Source organism: Triticum urartu, chromosome 5A (genome assembly GCF_056163025.1).
Source record: "Triticum urartu cultivar PI428250 chromosome 5A, HENAU_Tu73, whole genome shotgun sequence".
Classification (NCBI taxonomy): domain Eukaryota; kingdom Viridiplantae; phylum Streptophyta; class Magnoliopsida; order Poales; family Poaceae; genus Triticum; species Triticum urartu.
This window is the reverse complement of record NC_141877.1, coordinates 535567384-535584364: the sequence shown is the minus strand read 5'-3', so window position 1 is coordinate 535584364 and position 16981 is coordinate 535567384. Positions and strand designations below refer to the sequence as shown.

The 16981-nt window shown below is 47.5% G+C and overlaps 2 protein-coding genes across 2 annotated transcripts; one reads left to right on the top strand and one right to left on the bottom strand.

The window, feature by feature from the left end:
- Window positions 1-1936: 1936 nt before the first annotated feature.
- Window positions 1937-4990, bottom strand: LOC147972575 (uncharacterized). Its single transcript, XM_087521532.1, has 4 exons — window positions 4862-4990; window positions 2728-3727; window positions 2566-2649; window positions 1937-2421 (listed from the first exon to the last, which is right to left on the bottom strand). The coding sequence occupies exons 2-4, from the start codon at window positions 3689-3691 to the stop codon at window positions 2291-2293; spliced, it is 1179 nt and encodes a 392-aa protein (XP_087377658.1). The 5' UTR covers window positions 3692-3727; window positions 4862-4990; the 3' UTR covers window positions 1937-2290.
- Window positions 4991-13891: 8901 nt separating this feature from the next.
- Window positions 13892-15747, top strand: LOC147972574 (putative flavin-containing monooxygenase 1). The gene has a single exon (XM_087521531.1). It carries the CDS (start codon window positions 13984-13986, stop codon window positions 15604-15606), a length of 1623 nt encoding a protein of 540 aa, XP_087377657.1. The 5' UTR covers window positions 13892-13983; the 3' UTR covers window positions 15607-15747.
- The last annotated feature ends 1234 nt before the right edge of the window (window positions 15748-16981 follow it).

Sequence of the window (16981 nt, the reverse complement as noted above, 5' to 3'; positions counted from 1 at the left end):
AACTGGCGCTATCTGATTTTTTTTTTTGAAACTTTCTCCTATCTCTCTCATTACATTTGAGTGTGCTACGTGCTGTTTCAAAAGAAGAAAAGGAACTATGTGAACTGTGGTTAGCTCACTTTGTTGCTATTTTGATTTAATCGCAACCTCGTTTTTAATTGTGGGGAGCACGGAAGCACACCCATTTGCCATATTTATTCTCATGAGCTAATCTGTTCTCTACTGCCCACATGTGCTTGTTTATGTCAGCATCCGTTTGCTGCTGCATATGGAGCTATACATTGCTCTTGGATCAACACAGAGAGGAGAAGACACTAGTTGGAGGTGACACAATGCACCGCAAATGCTCATCTGTGAGTTGAGATACCCGTTGCCCTGACATCACTAGAAACGAAAACAAATGCAGTGCCCACTTTTTCTCTTGCTTTCCCGTTTTATATATTGGTTCAGTCACTAGCCTAGAGCCCACTGCAAATACATCTAATTGCTACTTGTCTCATATTTGACCAAAAGGCTTGTTGTTGTTTAGTGGCATGCCAACACCATCAGCTCCACCAGCTATGGAGAAGGTCTTCTTAATTCCCGCCAATCAGATGCCGGCTTGGCTGTTAAAATTCTCCGGTAGGCGGGGCCCGAGCCAGTGGACACCTAATGCGTGTGGGACCCGCGACGAGTCACCACCAACACAGATCCAATCTCGGCATCAGAACCTGTAAAACTAGTATTGGTGCCATCGTCGCTTACCGACTGATTAGCTTTATTTCCGTGAATGGCTTGCACTCTGCCTCGTTTGCGTTTCCTCTTGTGTGATCTTTTCAGAGGTTGCTTCACTTGCTGGAATTTATAGTGTTTTGCTGAAGCTGTTCAATAACGTTGTACAGCAGGAAACTTCTGCTCGGAATAAGTATCCAAGAATAGAGACTTTGCTCTTTTGCTCGGAACTGGTATTCAAGAAATGACTTTGCTCAACCAATGGCGGTGGCGGGCTACCGGGAAGATCAAAGCGTGTGTGGTTTCTTGAGAGGCTGTCACTTGTTAGTGTTTTTTTCTTAGGGATATATTCTTGAAAAAGCCGGCTGGATCACATAATCAACTGGGAGATGCACCCAATAACGGATACTTGGGAATCTGACAACTTGGCTGGAAGCTGTGCCTGAACTGCATCGAACTCTGGGGATTTGGATATTCCAGGTCAAGGGAGGTGATTCATTCATTCATGGTTTACATTTAGCTTCGCTCCATGTACCAGGGCAAGTACCCCCATGGAGGCTCGCTGCTGAAAGTTTCTTCCTGTCGACTTTGCTGTGCCAATGGTATGCTTGGAAGCTTATTCCTCCGCGACTTTGTTGCGCCAATGGTACGCTCGGAAGCCTAGTTTGATCTCCTTGACGTCGTCGATGTCGTGAAGTCTTAGAATGGTGTATGTGATTTGAAAATATCTGATATCCTGATGGCCATGCTCAATTCAGGGGGCCGAGGTTCAGTATGCTAGCGACGTTACAGAAATGACAACAAAGTAAAGAGGTAAAAACCTCCATCCATAAATGGCGGCTCCGTCTACGTTGAGTGACAAGGTATCATGTAAAACCTCCATTTCTCCATATTATTGAGAATTTGTTGGTCTACAAGAACTAGTAGTGAGAAGATAGAGAGAATCAGAGAAGATCAAAAACTATATCATTGCTACCGTGCATAAACATAAGATCAAATATGATGTGCTGGTTGGGAGGGAGCATGCCTGTCCCGATCTGTATTTAAGCGATAAACTTGTTATTAATAGTCGTGGTGCCGTCATGGTTAGGGTGCATAGCATATATAAGCATCAATAATGAAGCATCTTAGTCAAATTAGCACTTCTTTTATTTGTTGCTGACGGAGTTCCTACCTTGATGGCTTGATCCCCGCCCGTGCAATTAAACAAGATGCAACACACGAATAATACTGGCACAGCCTACGTCAGTGCAACCCGTTGAATATGCTGGTCAGAGATTAGGGGAGTCTGTGAACCACATGCCCCATGTTCACAGCAGTTATCTACCTATGGGGTTCATGGTTACATTAGATCCATCAAAGTTCGGGCAAGGTGCACCGCTATTATGCGCTTTCGGCACCATGAGAGGGTTGTCTGTTCAGCTACCATTAAGTCTTTGGACATACGCATGAAAAGCTTATGCTCACACAGGCAAAAACATGCTGACCATGATGCAGCGTTGGGGTGGCAAGAGTTCGTCATGAGAAAGCTTCAGGTCAGGACACTCGTCATGCAGTGACATCTGATTTTCAGCTCTTCTCAGCGGCGGGCTGGGAATGGCTGGAACGGCAGACGCATACCAAAAGTTGGCTGAGTTGGTAGTGACGGATGTTCGGCAGGTGGAAGCTTGCCGAGCACATTCAGAGATTTCATCTTCTGCAGCTCCTTCCCTGAAGCAAATAAGGGTGTAAGTGCGGTCAAACACGCGAGCTATTGTAAACAGATTTACGATGAATCAATGTGCGAAAATACAAATACCAATAAGCAATGTTAAGAAGCAAGATCAAAGCTGCAAAAATCAGATTGAGGAGTACCTTCTTCGATTAAGAGATTGACTGCTCGTTTCTCGAGCTCAATGGCATGCTTGCTCCGGCCAACAGATGACAAAGACTGGAGCACTACAGTTCAGACAAAACACACATGTTTTAGATAGCAGTTGTGGTAAATTTGTTGTCAGCTAAGAATAATGAACTTACTGCGGATGTATTCTTCCTGTCCTGATTGCTCATTATTTCTCAGGAATGCCTGCAGCCGAAGAAACCTCGCTTTCCAATCTTGATCCCCCGATCTTTGCGAATCGGTCGGATTACATGTCGTAGCGGTAGCCACAGCATCACGAGGTGCTGTACTAGTAGCCACAACATTACAAAGGGATGTATTGGCAGCCGTAAAGTTCTGAGGCATGGCAGTAGACACAACACTGCGGTGCGGCGGACTAGCAGTCACAACAACACTTGGATGGACAGTGGCCTTCCCTGGAGATTGTTTCGCAAGAGAAAGGTGAGCTGGCAAAGTTGGAGGGTGCAATGCAGGGGCAGTAGCAGCAACCACTCCTGGAGACTGTTTCGCGAGAGAAAGGTGAGCCGGCAAACTTGCAGGGTGCAAAGCAGGGGCAGTAGCAGCAGCTGCAGCAGCAGGAGGCGCAGAAACAGGAGCTGATGGAGTATGAGACGCACTGGTGGTAGCAGCAGCTGCAGCAGGAGACGCGAAAACAGGAGCTGATGGAGTATGAGACACATTGGTGGTAGCAGCAGCTGCAGCAGGAGACGCGGAAACAGGAGCTGATTGGGCATGAGTTGCACTGTTCTGAAGCTTCAAACTTTGCTCCTGCGGTCCACCAGTAGCAGGTTTCTTTGAGCTCACAGAATTGGCACTCTCTGCACCAGCAGAAGCGCCTCCTTTGCTTTGGTCTGTTTCAAGCTTCCTGCGCACATACACGAGATGGCCATTTGCCCCGGGATTTCCTGGCGCGTGCTGGTTGGTCAGGCTCAGGGGGGCATTAGGTTGCGGCCTCTTGATACCAACAGTCCCAGCAACTTTGTCTTTAGGAAATGTAGAAGCTCTGGCTTGCTGATTAACATCATTCTTGGATTGCTTAGGTGACTCCCTCAGTGCTGCCTTTTTCTCTGATATTGAGTGTGGGTTGTCACCAGCAGCCATGGTGCCTCTGCAGAACTGCAGCCAACCAACTTGGATCTGGAAAAATCTACACATCATCAGTGATGAAATTTGCAAAGTAGGTACTACGAATATCAACAGAGAACAAGTTACTCCATCAACAAGTACCAACTTGGTAGGTCCATCAACACAACTGAAATTCCGAAAATTCTGTTTCCAGTCACAATCTAGTACTCATTGTACGATCACACGACCTTTACTAATGCTGTTATCCACAAAATGCTAGAGTGCAGAGCTTGGGTGGGAAATCATCGAGCAGTACAATACAACAAAAAGTTCAGCTTCTCTCTACTACCTATCTGGGATTAGTTATTTTAGATAGTACCCAGCAACTGGCGAAACGAAATGGTTTATGCAGATTTAGCTCAATTCATACTCTCTAAAAGAAAGAACTGTTCGTCCACACATATATACTGAAAAAGACGGCCATGGCTAAGCTAACTACTCCCTCCGTCCTATAATGTAAGACCATTTTGCAAGCTACGGAGGGAGTACAAGATGTGTTGTCCACTCCGCAATCAAGTCAATTCTATACATTTGTTATCTGTCAGGATTAAGGGCACCAGAATGTAATTAAGCAAATGCAATCAGCTCATGTAAGAGCATCCAATCGAATCGAATCCAACCCACCACTACCTGTGTAAAAAACGCCAGCTTTACATGCCCTCCCTGACCCGAAGATGAAGAGCATCAGGGCCGGCTAACCCCGTCGACGGCATTCCAGCAAGAACCACACCGCGGGGCGGTGACGAGCACATATATACATTGAGAAAGACTCGCTTTCTCTAAGAAAACAAACAGGGCACGACTAGGTTAATTAATTACAGGATGTGTTATCCACTCTGCAGTCAGGTCAATTCTATTCTAGGCATTATGAATCAGGATTCTATACTGACAGTACCAGAATGTGGCAAAATGCAACCAACTCGTGTAATAGCGCGCACCCAACCCAATCCAATCAAATCCACTATCTGTGTCGAGAAATGCCGATGCTATATTTGTCCCGAAGATGAAGGAAATCATCCCGGGGAGAGACTAAGAACCGCCGCCGCCGGCGCTCAAGCAAGAACCCCGCCGCGGGCCGGCCGGCGACGAGCGCATCGGAGGATTGCGGAGGGGAGGGGAGGAGATGGGGTTGGACGCGTTACTCACCTGGCGGCCAGCGCGCCGGCGTCGGGGAGAGGCGGGTGGGTCCGGGGGGAGCTACGCTAGCTAGGGTTTATCGGCGGGGCGGGGCGGGGCGGGGGAGGGGGAGAGTAGCTGGCGCTTGCTGGAGAGAGTGGAGAGTGGAGCTGTGGGGGAAGGGAGCAGAGGTATTGCTAGTTGGAGTTTTTTTTTTTTTTTTGAGACAATATTGCTAGTGGGAGTGTGGCACGCCGGCCGTGCGGACGGCATGGGCCTCCGGGACCTGCAAACAAGCCCGTTTGTGGCAAACACACACGGTTATGGTTTCATTGCAGAGAAACGAATTAAATCGCTAGCTCAAACTTATAAGAAAGACCCCTGAAAAAACTTATAAAAAAATCACTGGTCAAGAGGTACTCCCTCCGTCCGGAAATACTTGTCATCAAAATGAATAAAAGGGAATGTATCTAGATGTATTTTATCTAGATACATCCTCTTTTATTCGTCCGGAAATACTTGTCATAAAAATGAGCTTCGTATTCAAACATGTGATAGAAGGAGAGATGACCGCATAGATTTCCTATTTTTTTCTCTCATTTTTCCCTTTCGGTGGCTGGATGCGTTGGACCGTGAGGAGCACGCCCGCATCGCCCATGTGTGCTTCGTGCGGGAGCACATCTTTTTTTTTCTTTTTCTCGTTTCGATGTGCTCCACCCGCACGGAGCACACCTATGCCGCCAGCTAGAACATGCTCACTTTCTTTATAATGGTTGTGCTCTACCGCACGGGGCACGACTGTGTTGTCGATGGAAGCACACCTCTTTTTTCCTTTTATATGGTTGACTTCTGCTCCACCGCAAGGAGTACACTTGTGCTTCCTGTGGGAGCATAGGTGTATTTCATGTGGAGCATGGCTCCCTTATCTTCTTTTCTGGTCTGCTTGTGCTCCACCTATGGGAGCACACATGCACTTTCCGTGAGAGCGTGGCAAGTGTGCTTTTGTGTAGGAGCACATATGTGTTGCCCATAGGAACACAAGGAGCATGGGTGCGCTATCGAGGGGGCACACATGTGTTGTCCTCGAGATCATGCTGAGCAGTACACGAGGAAAAAAACCAAAAAGGAAACTTGAAAACCCAAGAAACCAAAATTAAAAGAGGAAAATGAAGAAGAGGAAAAACTAGAAAGAAACCAAGTCGCTTTCTTCATTCCCACGTGACCTCTTGCTTTTTAAATGGATGCGCCCCAAGCAAGACAAAGGCGACACTGAAGGGCTTTCCACACTCCTTGCAAGTGACCTATGGAAAGGTCATGACTCCTTTATAGAGCAATAGTAACATAATTTTATTGCAAGTGACCTATATTTGATATGCAAGATTAATAGTGTAGCCAACAACCGGATATATGAAGTTGTAACATCACCTATAGCTCACTCATATAATAGTTAGCCACACTTGCATGTTGTATGTCGTTAATATGTGTCCAATCTTTTCTCTTACAAAGGTTACTGGAGCTCGTTCTATAGCCGGATGTAAATCTACATCTCGTTCTCTTCTCTCTTCTTCTCCAACTAGACAAGAATTTGATGCGAGTTTTCTATAGCTCAGCTGTGTCACATTATTATCCTTGCTTTAACTAAGCAGTATACACAATCGAGTGCTCCTCATTAGCACCTTATGCGCCCGTTGGGGGAACTGACTCTCATGCACCACCCTCCTATGGGTCGGCCCAATACAATGTTTCGAGCGCTCCTCATTTTTGGATCTCTCGCTAAAAAAAGTCCGATTCGCTCGGTTTTTTATCTTCCTGGTTTGGTTGGTTCCCAGTTTGGTCGTCCACTGTTGACCGTGATTAGGCTCACGTTGATCGTTGACTTTTCAGAAAAACCTCACGAATTTTAAAAATCATGAAAATAAAAAAGTTCATTTTTGAGAAAAAGGGTTCATGAATCTGAAAAGGTTCACGAATTTTTAAAAAGTTCAGGAAATAAAAATTCGTTAATCTGAACAAGTTCACTAATTTGAAAAAGGTTCACAAACTAAGAAATAATTCATAAAATTGAAGAGAGTTCGAAAATTTTAAAAAATCAAACATTTTGAAAAAAGTCACAAATTTTAAAAATATTCATCAGTTTTGAAAAGAAGTTCATCAATTTAAAAAAAACTCAGTTTTCGAAGATCTCACAAATTTGAAAAAGTGCATCAATTCTAAATGAAAGTTCATCATTTTTGGAAAAATTATCAAATTTGAAAAAAAATCAGAAAATTTGAGGAAGACACAAATTTGAAAATTTTCACAATTTCTTTTGATAAACTTCATGACATGGAAAAAGTTCATGCATTTGAAAAAAGGAGAAAAACATAGAAAACAAATGCAGAAAAAAGAAAATCATACAAAATAGGCCGAAAAACCAGAAACAATTAAAAAATAGACTAGAAGCTTCCCAAAACCGATTGGAAGCTTCAAACAAACATTACGTGAGTGCGTAGATGGGGCCGGACCACTAAATATATCAAAGGAGACAGGGGTATGAGGGAAAATATCTGGTACTCCACCCTTAGGGTACTCCCGATGCTCGAAAACTCGGTAGCACATTTTAAAATGTTCGAAAAATTATGAAAAAAATCTAACACATTGGCACAACATCAGTGTATGTTGTTAAAAAATATGAAATCAAAATTCAAAACATTGCTTGAGATACAAAAATGACAAATTCGATAGTAAATAGTACACAACATAAGTTGGGCTTTAGATTAGGCCCATTATCACATTGATGTACATTTTGTCATTTTTGTATCTTGAGCAATGTTTTGATTTTTTTAACAACATACATTGATGTTGTGCCAATGTATTGATATTTTTTGAATTTTTCAAACATTTTAAAATATGCTACCGAGTTTAGAGCACTGAGAGCATCCTAGGGGTGGGAGTACCAGATATTTTCCCAGGGGTATGAGTTGCTTAGGGTTTTGCCTTTAACAGGGGCTACATAGGATCTGGGTTCGCAATCTGATAGGAAACAAAATCGCTAATTAAGGAGTACTCGTTTCAAATATCACTCACATCTTCCCAGGTTGCGACAAGGAGCACACTGCATGTGCGTCGCTTGTCGTAACCTAGGCGTTTTCCCTTTTTCATAGACCCGTTTATCCAAAATGTTTTATCTCTTAAACCATGCATTCAAATCTCGAACCGTTTTCACCGTTGGATTCATTGCGTCGAGATCTTCAAAATTACATCCCATGTTGATAGGTTTTGACGAACTTTATTTTTCATAAAAAAACGGACAAAAAAACTGAACCAGGAATTTGGTATTTTTTTCCTTCCCGAAAGACGTTTCCAGGAGGCATGACCGTGCCTCTCACGGAAGCAAATCTGTATCTCTTGTGAAAGCAAAACCATGCCTCTCGTGGGAGAAAAAGAAGAAGAAGAAAACGGTTTTTTTTTCGATTCCAAGAGGCACGGCCGCGTCTTTTGCGGAAGCAAAACCGTACCCCTTCCGAATGAAAAAAAAAGAAAATATATTTTTCCCGTTTCCGAGAGACACGGCCGTGCCTCTCGCGGAAGCAAAACCGCGTCTCTCATGGGAGAAAAAAAATAAGAAAACGGTTTTTTTTCGTTTTCAAGAGGCACGGCCGTGTCTTTTGCGGAAACAAAACCATACCTCTTCCGAATGAAAAAACAGAAAATATTTTTTTTCCATTTCCGAGAGATACGAACGTGCCTCTCGCGGAAGAAAAATCGCGTCTCTCGTGGAAGCAAACCGTGCCTCTCACTAAAGAAAAGAAAAATAGAAAACACGTTTTTTTTTCGTTTCCAACAGGCACGTCCGTGCCTCTCGCGCAAGAAAAAAAATGAAAATACGTTTTTTATTTTTTTTCCGAGAGGCACGGTCATGCCTCTCTTGGAAGCAAAACTGTGCCTCTCATGAAAGAAAAACCATGCCTCTCGTGAAAGCAAAAAAATATGTTTTTTCGCGTCATTCTTTCCATTTTTTTCTTTTCGTAAAGCTAAGAAAGTCCAATGAAAAACCGGAAAGCCAAAAAAGCCCGGAAAGAACCATCTAAAAAGCCAAAAAACGCGTGCCCATCCAGTGATCATTGGGAGACTTCCAAAGAAGCGCTCCTTAACTAATTGCTCCCCAGAGAAGAGAGCAGTACACCCACTCGCCTTAGGCCCATTTTGTCCCAATCGTTAAATGAAATGATTCTGTCAAGCACGAGTTCCGAAGGAAAAGTGAATGGGCTGTCAGCCTCCCATTGGCACGGCCTTTTACCACTTACGCCTTCTAAAAAGTGTTAATAAAAATCATTTCAACCCGTCAAAAATAAAATAAAAAATCATTTCAACTTTTCCGAAAAATATCTTTGTTAGTTCCCTACAAACAAAAAATAATTTCAATAAATATGACACACCACACTTTTTTGCATGTCAAATAAAAATGCTTTATCTATTTTTTTATGTTTCTGTTTATACTATTTGCAAAAGTGTTCATTTATCCTAAATAAAAAATGTTCACAATAATTAAGAAAAACATTTCCGTACAAATCAAAAAATTATTTTATGTCTAAAATTCCATTAAAAATGTAATGACTACAAAAAGAAATGCTCGAGTACGTTAGAAAAAATGTTCAGTAATTTTATAAGGAAAGTGATTACAAATAATAATAAAGAAAACCAAGACCACCTAGCAAGGACTGCGACCATATATACCCAGTATGATTTTTGGCCGCCGTGTTTGCTAATGCCTTGTACACTCAATCGAGAGTGTCTGCTTGTTCAGTGAGCTCCATGTACTGGACCTAGCAACGAAAACATTGAAAACTGCTCGTAGATCGTCGATTATTGGTTGAGCCTGTCTATTCTGCATTGGAGAACACGATGAGACCTAGTTTGGTGCTAGTGGCTTAAGAGAGTAGAAAAACAAAATATTTTGGGGATTATCCCGTCTATCCCCAAACCCCTGAAAAAACCCTACATACCGTTTGGTGGGCCAGTTTCCGAGCGAATGGGCCCCGACCTCAATTATCTCCTGTGAACCATACCTCTCGTGTATTATTCTAGGGCACCTCCAATGCTTGTCTCTTAAATCGCTCGCAAATGTTCGAACCCACGCATTCGAACATTTTTTGCCATTCAATGCGGTGTTGCAAACGTCCACAGAGACATCCACACGTTTGAATTAACTGGCCACAAACTGGAGGGAGTTTTACGGGAGTTCGGACCTCTGCCACGTAGGACTCTCACACCCCCGTCCCACTAAAATCTCCACTCTTGGGCCATGTTTTTTGTTCCACTACATCAATCTACCTGATGCCCTGTAAGGGTATCCAACGCCGACCCTCAAACCGCCCACATAAGTCCGGAGTGCGGGACCCGGACGTGTTGTGCCATCCAACAACGCGGGATTGTATCGGTCCGCCGAACGGTTCAGACGCACTTTCTCCCACAAACCGGATACAAACCGGGGATGTGGCTTTGCGGGGGTTAAACCAAAATCACACAAAATAAGGGAGTATCTTGCTCTGATACCAATTAAAAGCGTAGATTTACTCCTGGGGGGTGTTGAATGGGAGATTTTTAAAAATTCGTCAAACTCTGACGAGTTTGACGAAGATCAGAGTGAAGAAATAGAAACGAGGACGAGACTAATTCATCACAGAAACTTAGAGCATGCATACAATATACATACAAGTGAAGAACATGTAATCCTACAAGCATTCAAACATGAGAAAGATGAACTGGAAAAATGAAGAACAACATAATGAAATGCCAGAAAGTTGATCACAGATTCTTCAACAATGGAATAACTTAAAGTAAAGGGTGAGGAATTTGAAATCAGGTAGGCTCGGTGAAGACAAAACAATTTTGTAGATCAGTTCCAGTTGTTGTATCAACTATACGTCTGGTTGAGGCGACTGAGATGAGCGCTGAAGAAACTAAGTCTTCACCATATTCCTCTTGAGCTAAGGTCACAACAGACCTCGACCAAGGTAAGTCTTCAAGGTAGACTTCCAAAACTTTCACATACTTTTTCACCGGCACGCCACAATTACTCTTGGGTGCTCAGAACATGACGTCTAAACATCTAGAAGAATGATAGTCTTCAAAGGTAACAGGCGTCCGATCACACAGATCAAACTTTTCAGTGATGCTCAGTCACTTTGGCTATGGTTGACTTTTTCCTCACTTGGGTTTCTAACAAAGTCGTCGGAGAAAGGGTTGCTCTCAAATGACAAGTGTCAAGTTCTCTCCAGAGTAGTCAACCAACAAGTGGTTGTAGGGGGCGGCTCTTTATAGCCACGGGGCAACCAACCATGAATTTTCATAAATGCCCATTAAGACATGACCTTTGTCAGGATAAGAATCCACTCGATAGTCTGGCACGTGGCGCAGCAACAGTCAGAAAAATCGAACTCTCAAATTCTCCGGGGCACTTAATTTCCTCACGGTAGGCAGATCGCACTGATGAACTCCTAACTCCTCAGTCTAACCAAATTAATCAGCAACCAGAAGAACCGTGTGTCTGTCACTAGCAAATTCGTTAGCACTGCCAGAGATTTCCAAAGGCTTCATTCAAAGCGGTAGGATATAAATAGTTTTGAGCATGGAAAATACGATACATGTATCACCTAGACCTCTTTTAACAGTGCGGTTTTTCCTATAACTCAAATAAGAAGAAAGAAACAGCGAAAATAAAAGTCTTCACGCTTCCAATTCTTCACTTCAATTTCTTCAAAGGCCGCACCAAATTATTCACTTGAAGAAATACATTTTTTAGGGGTCCTCTTTCTTCGGTTAAACCAAATCTTGAGGGACTATATCTCCTGTGTACACTCACAAACATATTAGTCCCTTAACCCATTTGTATTCAACACTTCAAAACCACTTAGGGGGCACTAGATGCACTTACACTTGGTCCGCGTTGTGCCCTTCTTGCTTGGTGCCTGTGTGGCGTCAGTCCGAGGGTAGCTCTCCGAGCGTTATTGTGTCGTCATACAAATCTGCGCCAATGACCATGGACATGGTGGCGTTCGAGCGTGCTCGGCGGTGGCCGTCGGTAGTCACTAGGTTCCCCCTGGCCCACCGGGACCGGCTGGGGACACATGCGTGGGAGCCTCCTATTGTGGAGGTGCCGACCCAAACCCGATGGCTGACGCCGGGCTAGGAGTGAAAGGTGGTCCCTTTCACTCTTACTACTATGGTCGGGTGGTCATGAAGTGGATGGTCGGCGGTGCCCAGGGAAATTGATGCCGGGGCGGCAGCCCCGGACAACAGGCTTCACGATTGGTTTCCGGCAGGCTTCGTTGTGGCGGTGGTGGCTCCATCTATTGGTCGTGTGGGTGACTAGGGGTGTAGTGGCGGGAGGCTCAGGCCTGCTCTAGCAGTGCCCAAATCCGGGGTGGACAAGTTGGCCTTCGTTGAGGTGGTGGCCGAGACTCCTCTTGGTGATGCGGGCGAGTGTCCGAGTGAATGCTTCGTGCCTCTGGCGCCGCCGACGGCGACGCCCGTGGGTGTAGCTTGTTTCTTGAAGACGGCGTTGTGGATCTCATCCTGGTTCAAGGGCTCATCGTGAAAACTTTTGTCTATTCTCAGACTCGGCAGCGGTGATACTTCGCGCCGTCACCCTCTTGGAGGCATTGTCATAGAGCTCAGGGGGTCTCTGTTCGGACCTCGGAGAGGTGTTAGGCTTGCTCTAGGATCATGTTCTATCTTTTGATTTGCTTTGTAATGGGCCTTCACGCCATATTATATCATTCTGTCGTGTACTTTGATTCGTTGCTTTATTTATAATGAGAAATATTCGGTTATCCTACAATTTTCACGCACCACCTGCTTGTCAAATGCTAGCTTCCCCGCTGGCTCTAGGAGATTGCTCGAGAGCATACAAAGATTTACGGAAACACTAACGCCCACACGTGTGGGTGTTACCCAACTCGCCCACACGTCTGGATCGTCGTTCGATGTCTTTTGCACGAATCCTGACACGAAAAGATGGATTTGATGTGCCACGTAGGACGGGGCTGTTGTGTGGGTGTTGGAGAGTTTGCCCACACGCCCGCACCATGCTGTTTGCCAGTTGCGCTGTGTGGGTGAACTAGTTTCTGCCCACACAGCCACCACCTAGGTCATGCGCGTGTGGGCGAACTACTTTTCGTCCACACGACACTCCTACGTTGTGGATGGCAACTGCAATTACGCGAACGTGGCAACTAGGTAAATACACATGGCAACTGTGATTCTTTGCTAGACGGCAACTGCAGTTGCGTGTACGTGGCAACCAGATAAACACACATGGCAACTGTGATTAACAATATATGGCAACTATGATTGGACCACACGTGACAACTAGGTAAACACCCATGGCAACTACTGTTTGACCATATGTGGCAAGTAGTTAATCACACACGACAACTACGGTTTGATTACACGCGGCAACTACACATAAATTAGACATGGCAACCATAGTTAATCAAACAGATAGAGTTGCCATGCTTTTACAACTACACTTACCATCCTGAATAACTACATCTGCCAACCAGGATGACAACTAAATCGTCATCCCACAGGGTACCTAACGTAGTTGCGCTAGGACGTGTGGGCATTTTTTGCTTCGTGCCACACGCGCATGGTGGAGATGAATAGTACTTGTTAGGCGTGTGGCATGAAGTAGCCGCGCCCACACGTGTGGGCAATTCTAATGTCCGCCTACACATATCTCGTGTGGGCTGCCTTCTGCTCACACCACACACGATGTATGGGCGCATATCGAATATACCACACATGTGACAGTTATCGGCGTCCAAGATTTATCAAGCTTCCGAACATGATGCGGTAACTTGGATGAACAAACCCTAGCGGCGGTTGATACATGTACGCATCCTTCCAGATTGCCATCTAAAAACGCATTTTATTCTTGCTGTTAGTCTGCTATATCCACGAGCTCACTGACGTCAGACCAGCAAGCAGCCCAGATTGAACGGCACTGACCTCCTCCAAATTCATCCGATTATAAAATGCTGCACGTGAAGCGCGCCACCCGACACAAATAATATTACCAGCGCGGCCACCCCGCCCAAAAAACTAATATATCAGCAGCTGTGTCAGTGTGTCGATCCAAGAAACAGCTAAGCCGCCTAGCGTCGACGATGGAGCACAGGGCGAAGCGGGTGGCGATCGTCGGCGCCGGCACGAGCGGGCTGGCGGCGTGCAAGCTCCTGCTGGCGCGCGGGTTCCGGCCGGTGGTGTTCGAGGCCGGGGAGTCCGTGGGCGGGCTGTGGACGCGCACGCTCGCCTCCACCAGGCTCCAGTCGCCCACCGCCGCCTACCGCTACTCGGACTTCCCCTGGCCGGACTCCGCGGGCGCGTTCCCCCGCCACGACCAGGTCGTCGACTACCTCGCCGCCTACGCGCGCCGCTTCGGCGTCGACGGCTGCGTCAGATTCCGGAGCCGGGTCGTCGCCGCGGAGTACGTCGGTGCGGAGCCGGAGGGCGCGGCGGACGGGTGGGAGAGGTGGAACGGCAACGGCGAGGCCTTCGGCAACGGCTCGGGCGCGTGGCGCCTCACCGTGGGCCACCGCGGCGCCGGCGAGCAGGAGCCGGAGACGCAGGAGGTGCACGAGTTCGACTTCCTGATACTCTGCATCGGCAGCTTCAGCGGCGTGCCCAACATCCCGGCGGCGTTCCCAGGCCCGGAGGCGTTCCGCGGGCGGGTGCTCCACTCCATGGAGCTCTCCGACATGGCCGATGCGGACGCCGCCGCGCTGGTCAAGGGGAAGCGCGTCGCCGTCGTGGGGTCCGGCAAGTCGGCCTTCGAGATCGCCGCCGACTGCGCAGAGGCCAACGGTGCGGCGACGCCGTGCACGATGGTGTGCCGGAACCCTCAGTGGCTGCTGCACCGCGCGGAAGTGTGGGGCGGGGTCAGCATCGGGTACCTCTACATGAACCGCTTCGCCGAGCTCATGGTCCCCCGTCCCGGCGCCGGCGCCGCCTCCCGCCTCCTCGCCGCGCTGCTGGCGCCGCTCGCGTGGGCGATATCGGCGGCGACGGGGGCGTACTACCGGAGGGCGATCCCGATGCGGGAGCACGGCATGGAGCCCGGGCACGGGTTCGCGCGGTGCGTGTCGTCGTGCCTCATCTCCATGCTCCCCGACGGGTTCTACTACAAGGTGAAGGAAGGCGGCGTCGTCTTCGCGAGGTCCAGGTCCTTCGGCTTCTGCCACGACGGCCTGGTGCTCGACGGCGCCGGCGCCGAGAAGCGCGTCGTGCCGGCCGACGTGGTGGTCCTGGCCACGGGCTTCCGCGGCGACGAGAAGCTGAAAAACATGTTCGCGTCGCCACGGGTGAAGGACATCATCGCCGGATCGTCGAACTCGGACACGGCCGTGCCGCTGTACCGGGAGTCCGTGCACCCGCGGATCCCGCAGATGGCGGTGGTGGGGCACGCGGAGGGGCTGAACAACATGTACGCGAGCGAGATGACGGCCAAGTGGGTGGCGCGGCTGCTGGACGGCGCGTTCCGGCTGCCGGGCGTGCGGCGGATGGAGGAGAGCTGCGCGGAGTGGGGCCGGTACTACGCGCGGAGGAGCGGCGGCGGCGGTGAGGGGCAGCGCCCGTGGAGGCCGTGCCTCGGCGCCGTCAACGTGTGGTACAACGACGAGCTGTGCCGCGACATGGGGTGCGACCCGAGGAGGAAGAGGGTGAAGGGGCAGGGGCTCCTCGCCGAGTGGTTCCAGCCGTACGGCGCCGTCGATTACGCCGACATCCAGTGACTACGCCGACTTCGTTGGAATGCCACGAAAGACAAGCGGGCCAAAAGGATGGGTATTAGACAATTCGATCAATGTAATTCTTTTTTTTTGAGGGATCGATCAATGTAATTCAAACCGTTTGTTATGGAAGTTATTATAACATTTGATCTTCTTAATTATATTTTTTCTTGTGATTTATAACTAGTGTTACATTGGTCAAACTACTATTGATATAGGCACCCCTAAAAAAAACTATTGATATAGGCCTTTTAAACCGAAAAAAGTTAGTATTGTTATCAATAACATTTGTCAAAAAAAAAACCCCTCAAATCTATTAAGCTAGCTAGCATTACGAACAACTAGTCCTGGCCATGGGCAGCTGAGCCCGGACGGCCCGACCCGACTTTGCCCACAGGCCGGCCCTGGACCTAGATTTTGAGCTCGACTGTCGGGCCTGTTGTATTCGCTTTTAAGGAAGAGCCCTAGCGGGTTGTTAGGTGATGAGCCGGGCTCAGGCCCGATTTTTAGGCCCGACAGCCATGTCGGGTCAGGCTCAGGCCTGGGTTTTTTGCACCGGGCTTTGGTAGGTCCGGCGGGCTTTTAGCGTGATGGGCCGGGCTTGGGTCCGATTTTTAGGCCCGACGGCCGGGCCGGGCTTGGACTTGGGTTTTTTGCATCGGGCTTTGGTAGGCCCAGCCCGACTAATGACTAGGTATACAAACAACCATGGAAAATAAAAATAAGTTATATTGAAGTCCCTGGGTCAACCGTCTTCATCTCTCTGTCACTCTAGTCGGTGATGTTGTTGTTGATCATGGATAAGACATAAGAAGTCATCAAGGTCGTAGTCTTACCAAACCAACGCCCTTGAGAAGACGATTAATTAGCATAAAACAACTACTTCCGAGGCATTTGTTCTAAAAAAAACTACACACACCATTACTAACACCTAACAAGAAGCTACCATTTTTGGGATAATCTGTCTCAAATCGCTACCACATAATGTTAGTTGCTGGTTCAGTCGTAAATCATGGCGATTATGACAAGGTGGCCCGCCAGCCATTAGCGATCAAAATCTAGGCCCACGTGTCAATATTTATATAAAAAAATCTTCGGTTTTTTTGACCAACTACGCCCATGTGGTGCAGTAGCCTAAGAGGCAAATGGGCAGTAGCCTAAGAGGCAAGGAGGACGTCAACCAACCTGCCATGTCTTCCCAATGTCGTCAGACTGGGGAGGGCGCTACTGCAGGACCCCTCTCCCCCATGCATTGTTGTGTTCACCGAGGCGCCGACCCGTTCGAATCCTGCGCACCCCACACCGATCTAGCCACTGCGCCTTCGTCCCCCCCTCCCCCCCCACCCTTTCCCAGACACAACCACAACCTCTAGTCGAT

Bases quoted from the DNA above. Each gene is read 5' to 3' on its own strand.
- LOC147972575 (XM_087521532.1), bottom strand. From the start codon at position 3,691: ATGGCTGCTGGTGACAACCCACACTCAATATCAGAGAAAAAGGCAGCA. The intron at 2,650-2,727 runs GTAAGTTCATTA...TCTGAACTGTAG, and splicing joins ACAGGAAGAATACATCCGCA to TGCTCCAGTCTTTGTCATCT. The intron at 2,422-2,565 runs GTACTCCTCAAT...TATTTGCTTCAG, and splicing joins CAATCTCTTAATCGAAGAAG to GGAAGGAGCTGCAGAAGATG.
- LOC147972574 (XM_087521531.1), top strand. From the start codon at position 13,984: ATGGAGCACAGGGCGAAGCGGGTGGCGATCGTCGGCGCCGGCACGAGC.